Below are 15,029 nucleotides of genomic sequence, written 5' to 3' on the forward strand. Positions count from 1 at the left end.
GGGGCGGGAGGATCTCCGTTCACGTGACCAAGAGGGCGGGGCTGGGGCTGTCCGCTTTCCACTCACCTGACTAATCTGGCGGGGCTGGGGCGGGCAGATCTCGCCTCACGTGACTGGTGGGCGGGCGGGTCCGCCTCACGTGACCTCAGCTGCGGGTTATGCTCACGTGACCGCGCAGTGGTGGCGGGAAGGCGGTGCGCGGCGGTGTCCCCTCACGCGTGGGCGCGGCGGCGCGATGGGAGCAGCGGGCGTCGTGGCGGGGCTGTCGCTGCTGCTGCTGTGGGCGGTGCTGGCGGCAGGTACAGGGATTGGGGACAGGGAAGGTGTCCTCCATGTGCTGCCGCAGTGTCCCCGGCAGGCACGGAGCGACAGTCGGGAGGGGCTCCGGCTGAGCCGTGCGAGGTTTCCGAGCTTCGCGGGGGGGTGGCAGCAGGGGGAGACGCGGGGAAGGGGGTGGCAAAGGCGCTGGAGCGGTGGGAGCCTCGTTGGGACCGGAATGTATGATCTGGGTGCAGGAATTGAGAGGTTAATCATAGGCTCACGGAAGGATTTGGGTTGGAAGGGATCTCAAAGCCCATCCAGTCCCACCCCTGCCATGGGCAGGGACACTTCCCGCTGGCTCAGGGGCTCCAAGCCCCATCCAACCTGGCCTGGAACCCCTCCAGGGATGGGGCACCACCACTGCTCTGGGCAGCCTGGGCCAGGGCCTCCCCACCCGCACAGTGGAGAATTTCTCCCAATGTCTAATCTAAATCTCCCCCCCCTAAGAGCTGAGTTGGCAGATGACATGAAACTGGGGGGGGGTTGTTAACACTCTTAGGGGCAGAGAGGCCCTGCGGGGGGATCTGGAGAAACTGGAGAGCTGGGCAATTGTCAACCGCGTGGAGTTTAACCAGGGCAAGTGCCGAGTTTTGCTCCTGGGACACGGCAAACCTGGATGGCTGTACAGACCAGGGAGCGACAGGCAGGGCGGCTCTGGATATCCGTACAGACTGAAGGGAGTGAGAGGAAGGGCGGCTCTGGATATCCGTACAGACCCAGGGAGAGCGAGAGGCTGGAGAGTAGCCCTTTGGAAAGGGATCCTGGGGTTCTGGTTGACATCAAGTTGAACATGATTCAGTAGAGCACCCCGGCAGCCAAGAAGGCAGCTGTGTCCCGGGATGCATCCTGCACGGCATCGACAGCTGGGTGAGGGAGGAGACTGTCCCGCTCTGGTGCTCCTGGGTTTGTTTGTGACCCATCTGTCTACCCTGTGTTTACTCTCCTTGAGGACTGTAAAATGATTTAATCTTCCCAGAAACTCAGATCAGAGTATTGGGTCCCTGAAGGAGCCCTTGTGCCCCTGGACCTGGTGTGAGTAATCCATCCTGTCTTTTGGGGCTGTGCTTTCAGCCCAGGCCTTCAAAAGACTTTAAATGTTTCCGTGATAGAAAAAATTGCCCTCGCTAATGGGCTGCTATTTTGGCAGCCACTGTAAGGTCAGGCCCTGATAAGTAAGCACTTAATCACACACTTAACTTCATTCATTGGTTATAACTCATCTATGTGTGGGGGTGTAGACGTAGGCAGGTTTCTTATAGTAATTCTTTTAATAGAAGCATTTCTAATTATCACACCCAAGACGTGATATTTTGAGCAAAGCTGGTGGAAAGCTCAAAGCTGAGCCTTTTTTTACCCAGCTGATTATTTTATTTCTCCCCCAAGGTGTGGTTCTGAGACAATCCCAAGAGCCCAAGGAGCTGTGGGGATATGTGCAAGTTCGAAGTAAGGCCCACATGTTCTGGTGGCTCTACTATGCAAACAACCCAACCAAAGACTTCACAGAACTACCTCTCATCTTGTGGCTTCAGGTAAGGTTTGGTAAACGACACTTAAAAGATAACTTTCCATGTGTGCCTGGTTCAGTCTGATAGGTATCCGTTAGCGTTACAAAACCAGGATTCAAAATTGTCCAATTCTAAATTATTCACCTTGTGAAAGAGGTATTCAGGTTAGGAAGGCATAATGAAAATATCGTTCTGCAGTTGTGGGTGCCCTCAACTGCTCACCTTCCATCAAGTTACATTGCAGGAAGAGAAGTTGTTCTTATCTTGAATGCTATAATCATGCTTTTTGTGCCAGACACTGCAAGTACACAGCGTCACAGCTTCTTTCCTGAAGAGCTTGCAGTCTAAACAGTGCTCAGAGAGAGAGTAGATAAAACGATCAGAGATTTAGAAAGACTTCTAAAGGGAAACAAGACAGACTTTGATTGTTTAGAGATTGGTCCCCTTCAGTCACAGCTTGATAAAAAGCAGTGCTGTGTACTCCAGTTTCACTCACAGCAGTACATTTTAGATGTTAATGTTGGATATAATCACTGGATGACTTAGTCTTTTTCCTTCTGGGTTATTTCTTCAGTGTGAAATGCACACACTGTAGATGCTGATAAAACTAATGACTCTACCAAAGCTCTGTAGATAGCTAATTTTTGCATTTGTTATTAAAGAAATAAGAGGAAGGGTTTCCAAACTGCATTCACATAGTCTGCAACTCATTAGATGCTTTTACAAGTGGGTGATTGCTTCACTGTTTAAATTCTGGCTTTCAGAAGTGGCATGCGTGAACATAAGACTATGAGGAAGAAAGCCTTTGCAAATTAAGTTGTGTAAAAGCCCTTTTATTTAAAAGTCGCTGTCATTCTACTTCCTGGCTTGCTTTTATTTTTATCCTGTCTGTCATATCTATACCATGCTGCCTCTTAACCTATTTGTCATCTGGTATTTCCCCACAGGGAGGTCCAGGATCTTCAGGCTGTGGATTTGGGAACTTTGAAGAGATTGGTCCGTTAGATAGAGAAATGAAACCAAGAAACACAACCTGGGTACAGTAGAGAGTTCAGCTTCTTGTTACTAATTGCAAGTGTTTGTTACTTGTGTAAGCAGATCATTGATACGTGAAAATGCACTGAACAGTTTTCATTTAAAGTTCAATAGAGCTGAAATGTTGTATCTTAAAATAGTGTGGTTAATAAATTGGCTTGTTAAGAACCGAATAATAGACTATTAATTTGATCTGATGGAATATGTCTGGACTTCCATGAATTTGTGAATTGCAGATGTCTGGGAAACTGAGAGCAGGGAAATTCTAGAAAGATGCTTTTTCAGATCATAGCTTTATTGCTTACAGTCATAGAGGTTTTTCTGGATGGCTGGCAACGTATAACCAAAGGCTCATAATTACAAATTCAGTATAGCCTTCAAGGGAAAACAAATTACGGCTGCTGTGAGGGTAGAAGTTTATTCAATGAAATGTGTTTGTGCTCTGAGCTACAAATAGTGAAACTGCTCTGGAGTTGCCTAGATCATACAAGTGAACTGCCCTTGGATCACTGGGATTTCTTTGGTGCCTTTCTTGTTGCAGATTGAAAGACCTTATGTTGTACCTCTTTGTTCATGAGCCTTCCTGCTTTGAGCTGAGCTAGCTATCTGTGTGCTCATCTATTGATTTTATTTGTACACTTGTAACTAGACTACTACAGCATTCGCTACAGCTATTTCACAAAAGCTCAGCAACCCAAAAGAACAACCCTCTTATGTTATACTCTGACGGACAGGTCTCACCTCGAACATTCTCTTTTGGACTTGAACCTAATTTTTCTGCAGGTTGTTTCAGGGCTAGAGATTTAGTGGCTCAGTTAAACATTTGTGCCATCTAAACTAAAGTTTGTGTTGGGGCTGAACTGAGGTTTCATACAAACCTTTCTGCTTGTACAGTTGCAGGCAGCCAGTGTCTTGTTTGTGGATAATCCTGTGGGCACCGGATTCAGTTATGTGGATGATTGTAGCTTGTTTGCCAAAAACCTTACCACTGTAGTTTCTGACATGATGGTTTTTCTTGGAGAATTCTTCACGTGTAGAACAGAATTCCAGGTAAGTGAATTGAATTCTTGGTTAGAATTATATTTTTCTTTACCTTTGAATGGGTCTTGAAAGTAATTAATGAACAGCCTTCCAGGTGGGCAGTTTGCTACTAGGTAGCATGCATTTGGTGAGAATCAGTGCAGGTATAGCCACTGCCTCTTAATTCCCACAGTTCAGAAGCGGTACCTTGATTTTGGTGCTAGTTAGATAAGCAGTGGGGTGGATTATTGTCTATCATGCAATCTGAGAAGTGTGTAGGATTATAGCTCTTTCTAGTTCCAAAATACCGAGGTGCCTGCGTCTAAACTTACCCCAGTAATTGCACAAGGATGTTACAGAAATCTTATCTGCAGCTTAGGATCGGAAAAATATCCAGTGTTTGACAGTGAGAGGTGAAGAGCCAGTGCCTGCATCTGTGCGGTGTGGGAGGCAGCAGGGGGTACCTTCTGCCCTCTCTCCACTAAGCTCATCTTGTGGCTTTTCTCTCTTTCCAGAACATCCCATTCTACATATTTTCTGAATCTTACGGAGGTAAAATGGCTGCTGGCATTGCTTTAGAGCTGCATGAGGTAAGTTGTTGAAGGATGTAGTTCCCTTTTCACTCTAAAACATGGTGTTCTAGAAGTACTTTTATTCTGTGGAATACACTGTCCCTGTTGCCTAATTTAGACTGCTACCTACTTTTTCACTTAAAGAAAATAGCTTCCAGAGTCATGAATATCTAACTAAAAGTTTATTTTTAAAAAAAAAAATATTTTTTGTGATTTGTTTTTGTTTTTCCTCTTACTCACCAAGGCTGTTCAAAAAGGGACCATAAAGTGCAATTTTATGGGGGTTGCTCTTGGAGACTCATGGATTTCTCCTTTGGGTATGTTTATAATCATCACACTGCGAGTAGTTGGTTGTTGTTTTGGGGTTTTATCATTCCATGGGTACCTAGAGTCAAAAATGCCAGACCCACCTTAAGTGAATTAAATCTCTAATGAGTATGGGAAATCAAAAAGAAATGCTTCAACATTACAAGCTGTGATCGAAGAGTCTGTCTTTAGAATGTATCTAGATTATGAAAAGTCAGAGCAAAGCCAGTGAGGAGTGTACTTGCATTTGAAGTGGGGTGGCGGTGGAATGTCACTACACTTCTCTACAGCCTTTGAGGTGGTTTGGTAAGAGTGCTGCACTTAAAACTTGGCTGCTCAATGTTTCACGGGGTTGCACCTGAGGTTTTCTTTTTCTTTTCACAAGAAGACCTTGTGCCAGGGAGTTGATGTGCTCACAGACCTGGGAGATATAGGGTGTGTGTCTGGTGGAGGACAAAAAGCAACATGAAGGACTTTTGGTCCTTCAGCGATATCTGCAAGGTCAGGCTCCAGCTCCACAGATTCTCTGCAGGCTGTGACAATAGCAAGCAAACTCCCATCTGTTTTAAGGACAGCTGATCCTTGAGGCATTGTAAACAAACTTGTTACAAACCAAATTTGTTTTATAACTAGACTTTTCCCCCTGTAACTTTTGCAAACAGATCGTTTAGGGAGTGCCTGCTCACTTAGATGTCCCCCCATGTTCTAGCAATGTGCTGCAGTGTTGGGTTGAGAACATTTTGGCAAGAACAAATCTGTTGCTTTAAATAAATGTCATTAATGTTTAGAGGGTTAACGATGTTGCAGTGCTTTTATTGATTCTCAGGATTTGTAAAGAATCCGCTCTGTGGCACACATCCTTTGGGCAGTGCCTTATTGCTAGTTGATTCATCTCAATATATTTCTGTTATTGCTACAATAAAGGAAAAGTAAAGGAAATTGTATGTCAAAACCCCTAATGTTTGAAATCTGTTCTGTTTCTTTAGACTCTGTGCTGTCTTGGGGGCCCTACCTTTACAGCACTGTAAGTACCTTCTTAAACACTTGGTCCTCACCTGATTACTTTTTCTGCCATCCAGTATAAATGGATGTTGATTCTTAAGTTTAGCTCTTAGCTGGAATAAAACCTCAAATGCATGGAGGTGGTTAGTGAAAAATTAATGTGAAATAAAGTGGTCCTCTTTTGTATTTATCTTCCAGTCTTTCCTTGATGATAAAGGTCTAGCAGAGGTGACTGCTGTTGCCAAAGAAATAATGGATGCAATAAATAAAGATCAATATGGACTGGCCACTGAGCTCTGGGGCAAGGCTGAAAACATCATTGAAGAGGTGTGATTTTCTTTGATGCGGTAATAACTGGGGAGGCACGCGATTTCAGGTTATCCTTTCTATGAGCACTGGGTTGGCAAGAGTCCTCCAACACTCTGCCCAGTCACTTTTGCTGGTGTGTTTTATTCCAGTGCTGATGTATAAGAGCTATTTGTTTGCTGTGCGCCACTGTGTAACTGGAAGAGGTGGTGGTAGGAATGACCCACGTGGGCTTGCAGTCGAAGTTTCAGCCTGGCACATTACTTAAAGCGATACTTAATTTTCACCATACTACTAGTCTCATTGATTTCTTTAGAACCCAGTTTCAACTTTAAAGAGCTATGTCTCCTGGAAAGCTTTGTTTCCAGTATTAAAAACTGCATCTAGCAAGACAACTTTCAAGTTAAGTTCTCTTTAAAGAACTGCAATAGGTGCACAGGCTGGAAAGGAACCTCGAGTTATGTCCTGTTACTGCAGGTTACTGCATCTTATTACTTAGCAAGTTTAAAAGCTTTGCTCTTGTTTTTCCTGTTGAAGGGTTGCTTCAAAATCTCACTTTTCCTTTTTTGTGTTTTTGTTTTAGCACAAGTAAGGCTCACTCTGACTTCCTTAAATGGAAAAAACTAATCTAGACCTGCTTCCCTTTTGTGCTCTTGTTTTGTTTTGTTTCATAACTGACAGAGCCTTGCACATAGTTGGTTTCACTTCTTAATATTTGGAATGAACTTGAGGTTGCCGTTTTGCCTTTCACTTCAAGTCTGCTTCTCTTCTCCTCCCAGGTGTGATATCGCTGTCAGGATGCAGGCTTTTCAGTTCTTCTAGGGTTGTTGTTGTGAGCTGATTTCAGACCTAGGCATCAGAACTTTAAAGATTCAGAAGTTGGATAAAGCAGGGCTTCAGGAATCTTGAGTAACTTCTGTAATGGCAACACTAATCACATTTGTCCTTTGGATGCAGACAGTCTGCTGCCTGCATCATAGCTGCCATTCTACAATTCTTGCACTCGTCCAGATCTCAGCAGTTCCAAAAGAAGGGTGGCTGATTCCTGTCACCATGTTCTTGAGGAAGCATTCGAGATTTTGAAGTGCTGTAGGTGGGGTGGGTGGTTGAGCAAGAGGCAACACCAGGCTAGACTAGATCTAGCAGAGACCGTCTGAAAGCGTCATCTGGCATTGCAGCTCTCTAGAATGAGTAATGAGAATCTGCAGTTGCTTGCAGGGCGTAAGACTTCCTGTAGCTTCACATCCGTTTCAGAGAAGTAAATAGCATCTCTGGCACCCATGTGTGAACAATACAGGCTTGAGAAACTCTTCGCCACTTCTCAAAGCAAATGTAGACCAAAACTTTTCCCGTAAAGCCTTCCTGATGTGTAGTTGAAGTGGCAGGTCTCAGGGCCCCTTTACTTAGGGTTTATTCATCTCTCTTTTCAGAAGAGAGTGTATTCCTCATATTTGAGAAATGCTTTTGTTACAAGTGTTACTGAAATTATCTTGTGTTTTCAGAACACAGACAATGTGAACTTCTATAACATCATGACTAAGGACGTTCCACAGATTAAATCAAACGAACGAGAAAATCTCCGTCTCAGTAAGTTGTGTTTAAGTACTTGAGCTTCTGAGGCCCTATGTTTGCGTTTGTGTACCTTCAACTCTGATAGCGGGAACAGCCTCAATTTAGCACATCCTCGAAATGGGACACTCAGATCCGAAGGATCTTGATATTCTCTTGAGCAGAACTTGTTTCCTTTTGCATAAATAAAGATAAGTACGAATGTGGAACAACTCTTCTGTAGATTACGCCTCCACGTGTACATCCTGCACAAATTACTGCCCAAGGAAGTAGTTAGTATAATTTTGACCTAGTTTTATGACCTTTAAGTACCTCCTCTTAAGTTCTTTCATTTCTGTCTTCAAGCCAGGCCACAAAAATATCTCATCATTATGAATAGTCTGATTAGACTCTTTTTATCCATTGTGTTTATACATCATTGTGAAAAACACATGTATAGAATTTCTTTCAAGCCCTTTACCTCTTTCTCTTGGCTTCAGCAGGAAAGTTGAACAGCACAATTAACTCCCAAAAGTAAAGCCTTGCAGCTAAAAAATAACTAGTCTGTTAAGGAGAGGAAATCATGCGTGTATCAAGAAGCTAAAGCAGAAGTGCTCCCTTGAAAAAATAGCTGTGCTAGCCAAAAGTAGAAATGGGTGGATGGGTTCTCCCCATATCATCCCCTGCCCTAAATAAGGGTCGACTTTGGTGGTTTCTAGTAAAAGTAAGCAAATGTCTCTCTGTGGTGTTGCATTTTCATTAGAAAAGAGTCTGTTTGCCATGACTGTAACACTGAAAATTATTATCTGTGCAGGATAACTGTTGTAAATGTGCCAATAATCAAAGTGCGTTCTCTTTTTTTTGTAGGACTTTACCAACGCCATGTCCAAAGAACACATAAGGACAGCCTAACCGAGTTGATGAATGGACCCATCAGAGAGAAGCTAAAAATTATTCCTGACTGCGTGACATGGGGAGGTACTTTCCTGCCTGATAGGGTGGATCTAATGAGTGCATTATTGCCTTTTACGGTATTGCAGTCTGCAGGAAGATGGTTTACTGCAGTGAGCAGCTACATAAAATTATTATCCTTGGGCCTAAGAAGAGGACTTATTCTCAGAAATGAATATGTAATGGGACACCTGGGACCAGATATGGTTCTGGTTCCAATTCTGCTGCTTGTATTTATCTTTTAGCCAAGCAGCTAAAAATATAGGGGAGGGAGAAGACCCTCCTTGTCTCAGCAGCTGGTTTCTGTATTCTGCAGTCTTGCTGAAATTCCTGACAGTTTGGCAGTTTTTCTCTGCCAAAAATCTGGTGTCGTGTAATGTTGAATGGTGTGGAGGGGAGGGCGTCAAACAGAAAGGAAGCCTTCAAAGACTAACACCAGCAGCCGGTATGTGTTAGGAGCCAGAAGTGACAATGCTGTGTGTGACCTCCAGCGGGAGCATGGCTGCTTTATGCTTCTCTTTCGTTACTCAGACTGATAAATCACTGGCTGATGCTTTGGGTTAGAACTACTTTTTTTATACAGCCACAAACTGAATTTCAAGACCTTTAGCCAGTTGCTTCTGTCCCAGCTTAGGGATGATGTTGTTCATCAGTTAAAATTTGTCTTTTCTGGTTCCAACCAGGTCAGTCCAGAGATGTCTTTGAGAACATGTCTGAGGACTTCATGAGACCTGTCATTGATATTGTTGATCAGCTTTTGGCAGCCAATGTCAACGTTACAGTTTATAACGGGCAGCTGGATCTCATTGTTGACACCATGGGTAAGGGACTTGTTGATTGAGGCTGGGAACAGAACGTGTGATGAGTAGAATGTGAAGTTGCCGGTAATATTGGTACCAGGATCTCGCCAGTTTTCTGTGCAAATCTCCTGTCTAACTGGCAGCGCTTCAATATTACAGTCATAAATGAGCAGCTCTTAGTATGTTTTGTTTACATCCCTCTGAGAGAGGCAATTCCCTTACCTCCATTATACTGTTGGGAAATGGATCTGCAACATCAATAATTGCTTGCTTCAGGGAAGCCCATAAGTAAGTATGGAGCTAATGATTCATTTAATTCTTCTGGATAGACACGTGTATATATGTACACTCATTCATAAATGCAGAATCATGGAGATCATCCTCTCTTCTCCTGCTGTGCCTTGAAGATCGTGTTCTCTGGGGCAAAGGCCATATTTTACTGGAGATTTGTGCACACCACAGGTGGCCTTCACAGAGTGGCTGCAGAGGAAGGTACGGTGCCCTGTGAGATAGAACAAGGGTGTTGGTCATTAATCAGGGAAGGAACAGTTGAGAGCGATCACACCTCCTGCTCTCATATGTGTAGGTACCTGCCCATCTTGGCCATTCAAGGGCTTTGTTTGTCCCTTGCTGCCTCCAAGATGCAGGCTTGATCCAGGTGACAGTTTGGAAGCCAGGCTAAGTTGCTGAAATGCCCCATGCTGCGAGGCTGCTGTGCTCTCTTCCATCCACCGTTTTTTATTGATTTAAATAATCTGCAGTCACAAACTGTGCTGACATCTTCCTGTGTGGTGAAAGGCTTTATCCTTTGTCTGTCTCTGCCCACTTAGATATGCAGATGCCCTTCGTGAAAAAACGTAGCAATCAATACATCAGAAAATAGAGTATTTAGGCTGTCAGAACAGATTAGTGCTTAGTGATGCTCCAGTTTATCGCATTTTGAGCTAAAATTGAGCTGCAGTCAGTATGTAAATTCTTCCAGTAGTTCAGAGTTAGGCTAAAGCTCTGTCTCCCCTGGTGTCTTGGAAATGTTCTTATTGCTGTCTTGCCCTCCACCTTCCCTAGCAGGCATCTGGGAACAGAAAGCCTTTCCAGGCTTTTCTTGAATGACTGTAACAAATGGAAGCCATGTCTCTCCTGATTTCCAAAAGGGAGACTTGATGTGGCTGGTACTCCTCCATGGCAGGACATTCAAGGTGTCTGAGCAGTAAAACAAAATATGTCTGGATTTCTAGGACTGCAGAGCCTCTAAGAGGCACGTCAAGTTGTGGAATCATAAGTGCATTTCATATGCATCTTCACTGTTTGCTTTTTCCGTTCTCCCTCCATTGGTTCATTTCAGTTTGTCCTGAATACAGCCTTGGTCATTTTCCCGGGCATGGCAAAACTGTTTTAGAATCTGAGCACACAGAGACTTTCCGCTAACTCTGCTGTATTGGTATCTTGTACAGTGGGCATCCAGCTGAACTGGGACTCCCAAGCTGCTATGTCAGTATCTGTAACCAAGCATATCTCTTATCTCTAACAGGCCAGGAGGCATGGATCCGGAAACTGAAATGGCCTAATTTGGCCCAGTTCAACCAGAAAAGGTGGAATGCACTCTATGTATCTCCGGACTGCACTGAAACAGCTGCTTTCCACAAGGCCTATGAGAACTTTGCTTTCTTCTGGATTCTTAAGGCTGGGCACATGGTAAATAATACATTAGAGGAGGGATGCACGATGATAAGCAAGAAAATGGAAGGTGCATTTATGCTTGCTGTCTGCTTCTTTATAGCAGCTCCTTACCATGTGCTCTCATCTCTGTGCTAGGTACCGTCTGATCAAGGAGAGATGGCACTGAAAATGGTCAGGATGGTGACCCAACAGCAGCACTAGGGAAGGGGAGGCCGGCTGGTATGGCTTCCTTGACGAATGTCGGTGCCGTTGCAGAGAGTGAGTCCAGAATAATAAGCCGCAGGAGGAACGGTGGCTATTTGGACACACAGCCTCTCTGATTTTGCTGATAATGTGTGCAAGCAGTTACGGAAAGGCATTTTTTTCCTTCAATGAGTTATTTTTTAATTTGTAAGCTGTGATTTGCTGCCTTAATACTGTTCATAATGGCTCCTCCAGGGGGAAGTCCACTGTGATGAACAACCAGCTCTGAGCCATTGCCTTTGACTTGGAAGGGTTTTGTGCTTTTGTAAAAAGCTGCCCTTCCCCGTGTGCTCTCTTGTCTGTTAACAAACCAAGACTTAAACTGATTCGAGTCCTGATGGGTTTGCTGCTTGTTCCTGTCAGAGAGCTAACCTATTCCATGAGGCTGTGGGATGTTTCTTCCTGTGTCCTCAGACCTCTGCCTGAGTCACCTGGCTGGATTACAAGCTGAAGACACAGAGCCAGCATAGAAGACCTGCCCTAAAGGAAGTGTAGTCTATCTCTTATTCCTGAGGTGCCTCAGTTAGGATTGAAGATTCTTCAGGCTTCTGTGTTATGGAAAGAGAAAAACGCGCCCCCAAGAGGAGGATTTGACCTTGTTCATCTGACCATTTATTTCTCGTTTTCATTCTCTTTAATGACCCTTAGGAAGACTTTGCCTTTAGCCTTAACACCTAAAGCACATCCTGCAGGAATTCCTGCTTTTCCTGCATGCTGAAGTCCTGTTAATACCACCTTCTTGTACAGAAGAGATTTATAATGGACAGAAGCCTCTTAAAGCCTCCTGAGCATAGCCTGGGGAGTGGGAGAGAGAACAGCATTTGAGCAATAATAATAGCATCATTCTGAAAGATAATAGCAGTGTTTAAAAGGATATGCACCTGGAATAAATATCTTGATTCATATTTTTCTAGAGCTTTTTTAAAGTCTTGCAGAGACCTTTGATTTTGAAACAACTTTTATTTTAATATGGTACACAGAGAGACTTAGTCAGGCATCTTTTGACTTTTGGTATGGAGCACAGTGACCATTGTTTATTGGCGTCTGTTAGGAGGCACAGCAGCTTGTTCCAGCTGTCAGAATCCTAAATCAATAGCAACCCCTCAATTACTCCAGCAACTGCAACTGTCATGAAATGTCTGATAGCGTTGGCTTACAAAGAACTGAGGCATAATGCTATGTACACGCATACACAATCACCCAGCAGCTGGAATATTGGCACCTAATCTTTGCTTTCCTTCTTCATAGTCTCTGCTTGAACCGTATCCTTGAGAGCTCCAGCAATGCAAAACCGGATTTTTTTAAAAGAACTCATTTGTCAATAAATATATAATAGGTCTAATTCATATCTCTTTGGCACCAGTTGATTTCACTGCTTGAAAATCACATCTTTTCTGGTTTGGCTTTTCAGTGTAAAGCCCTCGCCGAAGGGAGCAGAGGAAAGGGTACAGGTCTGTGCTGTCCCGCATGACTGGAAGGCCCGATGAGGAGAACATGTGCTGGGGGTCACAGCCCCTCCCATCCTTCCCACAAAATGCATTCCTTCAGAGTGTAAAGGGTAACCCAGAATCTGCCCAGATATGGGCAGATCAAACCAGCAGTTGTTTCTAGTCTCTTTCAGGCTGAACATCAGATGGAGAACAGGAGGGTCCTAGAGGTGTGTTAATCTGCATTCTTGGAATGTTTTTAAGCAACTCGCCAAGCAAATAAGTATATCTGAGCCTGGGCAGTTTCAGTTGTCTTGTAGTCCTGAATCCTGTTATGTACAATAATATAGGGTTTGATAGAGGGAAAGAGTTGAGAAGATGGTGTCTCCAGAAAGCTGCATTTACTGTTGTTCCTGCATTTCTTTATCAAATGGACATTCATGCACATTGCCTAGAGCTTGTGCTCGGTGATAGAACTAATATATATTTGTTGTCTTGCTTTGTTTTAGCTTCTGCAGGTTTTTCTGTTGCCAAAGAGATGGCATGTGAGGAAAAAAGGTGATTTAAAGAAGGCTGGTGGTAATGATTTGTTGGTTTTAGGGGCTATGCCAAATATAAACACACTGGAATAAAAACACTTGCCCGCAGAGACAGGCTTTGAAACAGTGTCCATTTAAATGCAAACAACAAAAAAGCAGCAAACCTTTAATATCAAGGAAGATGCCTTCCTTTTATTTCACCAAAGGCTTTATAACTGGTGCATCACAGCTCTGGATCATCACAACAGTAGGTCACCTGTCCAGCAGATGCTGTATGAAATGGGTTGCTTTGAAAGGAGTTCAGGTCCCGCTGTGTATCTGATTAGCAGTGACAGGCTTTGTCCATTCTGATTTCATGCAGTAAGCCATTTCCTGATAAGGGCTGTCGCTTGGCAAATCCATTAGAATGAATCATTCTAAACATTAATAGGATTTTTTTATAGATGCTGGACCAGTCGAAAGAAAACAGCCCAAGGTTTGTATTTCATCCTCTGCAGCTGAAGCCTTTGATTGCATAGGTAACCTGAGAGCCACTGATTTGTTTTGCTCACCATCAGCTGAGGATAATTTTCACAGAAACAAATCCAACTATGTTAAAAATCAATAATTAGGCGCTGCATCTTCAGCATGAACAACTTTGGCTTTCTGTAACCCTACCTTTTCCAAGCCAGAAAAAGAAACCTAAAAGCTACCCACTTTTGTGGCTGTGATAAACAGGTGCCTATCTGTCTTTTGCCTTTCTGTTGTGCAGCATCTGGGAGGATATAATGAGGAAGCATCACTTGATGCATCCACTGTGCTTTAAACCAGTGTATACCGGTGCCTCATTGTCACTGGTGCATGGAGGATATGGGACGGATGGAACTTTGAGCTGTCTTTTACAGCTGTTCCTATGAGGTAGAGGTTGAGACTTGCGGAGACATGAATGCAGGAGGCAAGAGATCTGCCCCATATGCCACCACAGGGGGCTCTGTGCAGGCACGATATTTGCGTCTAACTGATCTGGCATGGAATATTTTTGCCATGGGAAGAGTGAATCACATAAGCTATTTCTAAAGAGAATTTGGGACACAATGCGCATCAATTTTATGTCTTTAAAGTGTGAGGCTTAATGGTGAGCATGTAGCTTTGTGTTATCCTTTATCAGAAGATTAATGTCTTGAAATGTTGCATTTGTTTATCTTGAGTATTCAAAGCCACAAACCTGTGTGCCAAGGCAAGATGGAAACCTTGGAGCACTTCTTCATTGTCATATTGTGTCTATTATCCTGTAAACATCCTACTGTATGGCAGCGCAATTTGTGTGTGTCACTTCTGAACTCTGGTGTATGTTCATTCTTTTCCTTAAGGGATTCAGGAAAGGAGGAGTAATTTATCTGACCCACAGACAGCGACGAAGGAATAGTAAAAATTTGAATAGAGGACTTGGGAGGCTTCTCTGAAAACTGTTTTTGGTATTTGCTACCTAATAGCTCCTTGTCTGCTGTTCCAGGGACTGCGCAACCGCTGGAAACGATCCATCTTGAGGTCAGTGTATCAGGCCTCAGCTCAGGAAGGGGGCTTTCCACTTAAAGAGTACCTTTGAGGTCCAGAGCTTTGGTTGTCTGTTTATTCTGTGGCTACAGTACTGCAGGGAGGAGGTTGGGGTGTCCCAACCAAAACCATCCAGATAATATCCAGTTCCAGCAAACGTTTCACTGTGGCTGTGCTGTTGACTATTGTCATCCAATGCATTGCACAAAGCTGAATGCAAAGTACTGTTGTGATAAGGCAGGGG

General features: G+C 43.9%; 1 protein-coding gene across 1 annotated transcript; it reads left to right on the forward strand.

The window, feature by feature from the left end:
- Positions 1–141: 141 nt before the first annotated feature.
- Positions 142–12,850, forward strand: SCPEP1 (serine carboxypeptidase 1). Its single transcript, XM_054083558.1, has 13 exons — positions 142–299; positions 1,705–1,850; positions 2,774–2,863; positions 3,756–3,911; positions 4,397–4,471; positions 4,698–4,770; positions 5,746–5,783; positions 5,960–6,088; positions 7,570–7,654; positions 8,483–8,593; positions 9,250–9,387; positions 10,895–11,058; positions 11,179–12,850. Exons 1-13 carry the CDS (start codon positions 236–238, stop codon positions 11,242–11,244), a joined length of 1,335 nt encoding a protein of 444 aa, XP_053939533.1. The 5' UTR covers positions 142–235; the 3' UTR covers positions 11,245–12,850.
- The last annotated feature ends 2,179 nt before the right edge of the window (positions 12,851–15,029 follow it).

The sequence above is a fragment of the Cuculus canorus genome, chromosome 18 (genome assembly GCF_017976375.1).
Source record: "Cuculus canorus isolate bCucCan1 chromosome 18, bCucCan1.pri, whole genome shotgun sequence".
NCBI lineage: Eukaryota > Metazoa > Chordata > Aves > Cuculiformes > Cuculidae > Cuculus > Cuculus canorus.

Bases quoted from the DNA above. Each gene is read 5' to 3' on its own strand.
- SCPEP1 (XM_054083558.1), top strand. From the start codon at position 236: ATGGGAGCAGCGGGCGTCGTGGCGGGGCTGTCGCTGCTGCTGCTGTGG. The intron at 300-1,704 runs GTACAGGGATTG...TTCTCCCCCAAG, and splicing joins GTGGGCGGTGCTGGCGGCAG to GTGTGGTTCTGAGACAATCC. The intron at 2,864-3,755 runs GTACAGTAGAGA...CTGCTTGTACAG, and splicing joins AACCAAGAAACACAACCTGG to TTGCAGGCAGCCAGTGTCTT.